Source organism: Suillus clintonianus (assembly GCF_016758775.1).
Source record: "Suillus clintonianus strain FC179 chromosome Unknown DEU56scaffold_276, whole genome shotgun sequence".
Taxonomy (NCBI): Eukaryota; Fungi; Basidiomycota; class Agaricomycetes; order Boletales; family Suillaceae; genus Suillus; species Suillus clintonianus.
This window is the reverse complement of record NW_024539500.1, coordinates 1-6,795: the sequence shown is the minus strand read 5'-3', so window position 1 is coordinate 6,795 and position 6,795 is coordinate 1. Positions and strand designations below refer to the sequence as shown.

The 6,795-nt window shown below is 44.6% G+C and overlaps 2 protein-coding genes across 2 annotated transcripts; both read left to right on the top strand.

Annotated features, from left to right (window-relative positions):
• Window positions 1-1,515: 1,515 nt before the first annotated feature.
• Window positions 1,516-2,850, top strand: DEU56DRAFT_762609 (uncharacterized protein; the record flags this gene model as incomplete). Its single annotated transcript, XM_041350741.1, has 3 exons — window positions 1,516-1,986; window positions 2,136-2,361; window positions 2,390-2,850. The coding sequence occupies 3 exons, from the start codon at window positions 1,516-1,518 to the stop codon at window positions 2,848-2,850; spliced, it is 1,158 nt and encodes a 385-aa protein (XP_041200500.1).
• Window positions 2,851-4,181: 1,331 nt separating this feature from the next.
• DEU56DRAFT_762608 (uncharacterized protein) lies at window positions 4,182-5,516 on the top strand (the record flags this gene model as incomplete). The annotated part of the gene is made up of 3 exons (XM_041350740.1): window positions 4,182-4,652; window positions 4,802-5,027; window positions 5,056-5,516. 3 exons carry the CDS (start codon window positions 4,182-4,184, stop codon window positions 5,514-5,516), a joined length of 1,158 nt encoding a protein of 385 aa, XP_041200499.1.
• Window positions 5,517-6,795: the final 1,279 nt, after the last annotated feature.

Below are 6,795 nucleotides of genomic sequence, written 5' to 3'. Positions count from 1 at the left end.
AAAGAAAATCAAGCAAATGAGACCATATCAGAGCGATATTTTCGCAAAAATCAAGCAAAATCAAGTCAACTCGCACGCAGATTCTGACCTCAGCCAACGCGTCCCCCCCAATCAGGGCTACCACACGCAAGACTACGATAGCAAATATCAAGCAAAATCAAGTCAAGTCAGACACGGATTCTGACCTCAGCCTACACGTCACCAAAGACAAGCACTACAATAAGCGACTCCACGACAGAAAAGACCAGCAACAAATCAAGACAATAAACCAGACCATGATAGCGATATTTTCGCCAAAATCAAGCAATACCACGGCAAGAAAATAAGAAAAAATCAAGCAAAATCAAGCTCACTCGGACACAGATTCCGACCTCAGCCTACACATCCCCCCAGTCAAGCAAGACAATGAGGAAGAATACGATGCTTTACCACAGCACCAAAAATCAAGAAAATCAATATCATCCCGATCAGACCAGGATAAGGATCAGGACACTATACAACAGACTAAGACAGTCACACCATCAAGAAAATGAAATAAATACCATACATAGACTACTATACGATACGATAACAGACACGACAGACTGCGATGGATGACGATAACAAGGGCATACACATGTTAGGCTTGGCGTACCATGTTAGTGTCTCGGTTGTTAGTGCCTCGGTTGTTAGTGCCGGAGTTAGAAACCACCCCCCCGCCCGTTAGATCTCTCGGTTAGGATAAAAACGTATTGCCTCGGTGTCTCGGTTCTCGGTACCCTACGCTCAGACAAGCAAAACCATAGCAAGATAAAAGCAAAAATCAAGGAAAATGAGACCACACCACAGCAATATTTTCGCCAAAATCAAGCCAACTCAGACACAGATTCCGAGTTCAGTCCACGCGTCACACCAGCCAACCACCACCATAGAAATTACGTAGCAAGACTACGATAGCAACAACACAGCCAAAATCAAGCAATACAATAGCAACAAAATAGCAACAAATCAAGCAAAATCAAGGCAGAGGGTTAGTACCCATTACATTAAGCACATCAATGGGCTGCCCGAATTTACCATATTGCAGAAGAATGAGATAGCCAGTCAATTGCGAACAAAACAAGCTGCCAAGAACACATATGTCGCAGTGTGTATGCCCATTTAATGTTATTATATCTGCTCGTGTGCGAGAGATCTTTCAACAGCTCTACCGACAAGTATACCAGAATATTAGTAAACAGGTACTTTGATTCGTTTTGGGAGTGCGTCGCACTCAAATATTTCTTTTTGTTAGGACACTACCAAAGAACCCCCTCCGCTACCCGTTTTTTGTGTTGGAAGCACGGATTTCAACCAACTTATGGGAGCGGATAGACGGAACAGAGCTCCTTAGTCGATACGATCCGAGGGCCACGATAGCCGACACATAGCAAGACTACGACAGCAAGGACGCAGCCGAAATCAAGCGATACCATAGGAACAAAATAGCAAAAATCAAGGAAAATCAAGCCAGGCCACAGCGATATTTTCGCCAAAATGAAGCAAAATAACGCTCTGAGGAACGGAGGATCCGACCTCGGCCTACGCTTCACGCCAGACTACGACAACGACAATGAAGAAAATCAAGACAATCCCCATCAGGTGGACTACGATCACAAGGACATTCCAGCCAAAATCAAGGAAAATCAAGCCAACTGGGACGCAGATTCTGACCTCGGCCTACGCATCACCCAAGTCAAGCGCCACAATAGCAAAGACCAGCGACAAATCAAGAAAATGCGCCCAGGACCAGGACCAGGAATGCAATACCACAGACTACAAAAATCAAGAAAACACCCGCATGACAAGGATAAGGATCAGGACACAATACAATGCAACAGTCCACGACAGCCAAGTCAACGATATGAAATGCAATGCCATACGATACTATGCAATACAATTCGATATCATAGTCGATCCGAGGATAAGAAAAACGAGGGCATACATATGTTAGGCTTCGCGTACCATGTTAGTGTCTCGGTTGTTAGTGACTCGGTTGTTAGCGCTAGAGTTAGAAACCACCCCCCCGCCCGTTAGATCTCTCGGTTAGAATGAAAACGTATTGCCTCGTTGTCTCGTTGTCTCGGTACCATACGATCAGACAAGCATTACCATAGCGATTCAAAGACCAAATATCAAGCAAAATGAGACGACATCAGACCAATATTTTCGCAAAAATCAAGCAAAATCAAGTCAACTCGCGCATAGATTCTGACCTCGGCCTACGCATCACCCCCAATCAGCGCCACCGCACGCAAGACTACGATATACGATACAATCAGACAAACATCACGATAGCAAGTCAAGCAATACCATACGATCAGACAAGCATCACGATAGCAAGTCAAGCAATACAATATCATCATCACAGCCGAAATAAAAGACAATCAGGCCATACCACAGCAATCCAAACGCCAAAAATCAAGCAAAATCAGACCACATCATAGCAATATTTTCGCAAAAATCAAGCAAAATCAAGTCGACTCGCACGCAGATTCTGACCTCAGCCTACACGTCACCCCCAATCAGCACCACCGCACGCAAGACCACGACAGCAAAGACCACGATGTACCATCCGATCAGACAAGCATTACATTAGCAAGTCAAGCAATACCATACGATCAGGCCGCACCATATCAATACAAACACAGAAAATCAAGCAAAATGAGACCATATCAGAGCGATATTTTCGCAAAAATCAAGCAAAATCAAGTCAACTCGCACGCAGATTCTGACCTCAGCCAACGCGTCCCCCCCAATCAGGGCTACCACACGCAAGACTACGATAGCAAATATCAAGCAAAATCAAGTCAAGTCAGACACGGATTCTGACCTCAGCCTACACGTCACCAAAGACAAGCACTACAATAAGCGACTCCACGACAGAAAAGACCAGCAACAAATCAAGACAATAAACCAGACCATGATAGCGATATTTTCGCCAAAATCAAGCAATACCACGGCAAGAAAATAAGAAAAAATCAAGCAAAATCAAGCTCACTCGGACACAGATTCCGACCTCAGCCTACACATCCCCCCAGTCAAGCAAGACAATGAGGAAGAATACGATGCTTTACCACAGCACCAAAAATCAAGAAAATCAATATCATCCCGATCAGACCAGGATAAGGATCAGGACACTATACAACAGACTAAGACAGTCACACCATCAAGAAAATGAAATAAATACCATACATAGACTACTATACGATACGATAACAGACACGACAGACTGCGATGGATGACGATAACAAGGGCATACACATGTTAGGCTTGGCGTACCATGTTAGTGTCTCGGTTGTTAGTGCCTCGGTTGTTAGTGCCGGAGTTAGAAACCACCCCCCCGCCCGTTAGATCTCTCGGTTAGGATAAAAACGTATTGCCTCGGTGTCTCGGTTCTCGGTACCCTACGCTCAGACAAGCAAAACCATAGCAAGATAAAAGCAAAAATCAAGGAAAATGAGACCACACCACAGCAATATTTTCGCCAAAATCAAGCCAACTCAGACACAGATTCCGAGTTCAGTCCACGCGTCACACCAGCCAACCACCACCATAGAAATTACGTAGCAAGACTACGATAGCAACAACACAGCCAAAATCAAGCAATACAATAGCAACAAAATAGCAACAAATCAAGCAAAATCAAGGCAGAGGGTTAGTACCCATTACATTAAGCACATCAATGGGCTGCCCGAATTTACCATATTGCAGAAGAATGAGATAGCCAGTCAATTGCGAACAAAACAAGCTGCCAAGAACACATATGTCGCAGTGTGTATGCCCATTTAATGTTATTATATCTGCTCGTGTGCGAGAGATCTTTCAACAGCTCTACCGACAAGTATACCAGAATATTAGTAAACAGGTACTTTGATTCGTTTTGGGAGTGCGTCGCACTCAAATATTTCTTTTTGTTAGGACACTACCAAAGAACCCCCTCCGCTACCCGTTTTTTGTGTTGGAAGCACGGATTTCAACCAACTTATGGGAGCGGATAGACGGAACAGAGCTCCTTAGTCGATACGATCCGAGGGCCACGATAGCCGACACATAGCAAGACTACGACAGCAAGGACGCAGCCGAAATCAAGCGATACCATAGGAACAAAATAGCAAAAATCAAGGAAAATCAAGCCAGGCCACAGCGATATTTTCGCCAAAATGAAGCAAAATAACGCTCTGAGGAACGGAGGATCCGACCTCGGCCTACGCTTCACGCCAGACTACGACAACGACAATGAAGAAAATCAAGACAATCCCCATCAGGTGGACTACGATCACAAGGACATTCCAGCCAAAATCAAGGAAAATCAAGCCAACTGGGACGCAGATTCTGACCTCGGCCTACGCATCACCCAAGTCAAGCGCCACAATAGCAAAGACCAGCGACAAATCAAGAAAATGCGCCCAGGACCAGGACCAGGAATGCAATACCACAGACTACAAAAATCAAGAAAACACCCGCATGACAAGGATAAGGATCAGGACACAATACAATGCAACAGTCCACGACAGCCAAGTCAACGATATGAAATGCAATGCCATACGATACTATGCAATACAATTCGATATCATAGTCGATCCGAGGATAAGAAAAACGAGGGCATACATATGTTAGGCTTCGCGTACCATGTTAGTGTCTCGGTTGTTAGTGACTCGGTTGTTAGCGCTAGAGTTAGAAACCACCCCCCCGCCCGTTAGATCTCTCGGTTAGAATGAAAACGTATTGCCTCGTTGTCTCGTTGTCTCGGTACCATACGATCAGACAAGCATTACCATAGCGATTCAAAGACCAAATATCAAGCAAAATGAGACGACATCAGACCAATATTTTCGCAAAAATCAAGCAAAATCAAGTCAACTCGCGCATAGATTCTGACCTCGGCCTACGCATCACCCCCAATCAGCGCCACCGCACGCAAGACTACGATATACGATACAATCAGACAAACATCACGATAGCAAGTCAAGCAATACCATACGATCAGACAAGCATCACGATAGCAAGTCAAGCAATACAATATCATCATCACAGCCGAAATAAAAGACAATCAGGCCATACCACAGCAATCCAAACGCCAAAAATCAAGCAAAATCAGACCACATCATAGCAATATTTTCGCAAAAATCAAGCAAAATCAAGTCGACTCGCACGCAGATTCTGACCTCAGCCTACACGTCACCCCCAATCAGCACCACCGCACGCAAGACCACGACAGCAAAGACCACGATGTACCATCCGATCAGACAAGCATTACATTAGCAAGTCAAGCAATACCATACGATCAGGCCGCACCATATCAATACAAACACAGAAAATCAAGCAAAATGAGACCATATCAGAGCGATATTTTCGCAAAAATCAAGCAAAATCAAGTCAACTCGCACGCAGATTCTGACCTCAGCCAACGCGTCCCCCCCAATCAGGGCTACCACACGCAAGACTACGATAGCAAATATCAAGCAAAATCAAGTCAAGTCAGACACGGATTCTGACCTCAGCCTACACGTCACCAAAGACAAGCACTACAATAAGCGACTCCACGACAGAAAAGACCAGCAACAAATCAAGACAATAAACCAGACCATGATAGCGATATTTTCGCCAAAATCAAGCAATACCACGGCAAGAAAATAAGAAAAAATCAAGCAAAATCAAGCTCACTCGGACACAGATTCCGACCTCAGCCTACACATCCCCCCAGTCAAGCAAGACAATGAGGAAGAATACGATGCTTTACCACAGCACCAAAAATCAAGAAAATCAATATCATCCCGATCAGACCAGGATAAGGATCAGGACACTATACAACAGACTAAGACAGTCACACCATCAAGAAAATGAAATAAATACCATACATAGACTACTATACGATACGATAACAGACACGACAGACTGCGATGGATGACGATAACAAGGGCATACACATGTTAGGCTTGGCGTACCATGTTAGTGTCTCGGTTGTTAGTGCCTCGGTTGTTAGTGCCGGAGTTAGAAACCACCCCCCCGCCCGTTAGATCTCTCGGTTAGGATAAAAACGTATTGCCTCGGTGTCTCGGTTCTCGGTACCCTACGCTCAGACAAGCAAAACCATAGCAAGATAAAAGCAAAAATCAAGGAAAATGAGACCACACCACAGCAATATTTTCGCCAAAATCAAGCCAACTCAGACACAGATTCCGAGTTCAGTCCACGCGTCACACCAGCCAACCACCACCATAGAAATTACGTAGCAAGACTACGATAGCAACAACACAGCCAAAATCAAGCAATACAATAGCAACAAAATAGCAACAAATCAAGCAAAATCAAGGCAGAGGGTTAGTACCCATTACATTAAGCACATCAATGGGCTGCCCGAATTTACCATATTGCAGAAGAATGAGATAGCCAGTCAATTGCGAACAAAACAAGCTGCCAAGAACACATATGTCGCAGTGTGTATGCCCATTTAATGTTATTATATCTGCTCGTGTGCGAGAGATCTTTCAACAGCTCTACCGACAAGTATACCAGAATATTAGTAAACAGGTACTTTGATTCGTTTTGGGAGTGCGTCGCACTCAAATATTTCTTTTTGTTAGGACACTACCAAAGAACCCCCTCCGCTACCCGTTTTTTGTGTTGGAAGCACGGATTTCAACCAACTTATGGGAGCGGATAGACGGAACAGAGCTCCTTAGTCGATACGATCCGAGGGCCACGATAGCCGACACATAGCAAGACTACGACAGCAAGGACGCAGCCGAAATCAAGCGATACCATAGGAACAAA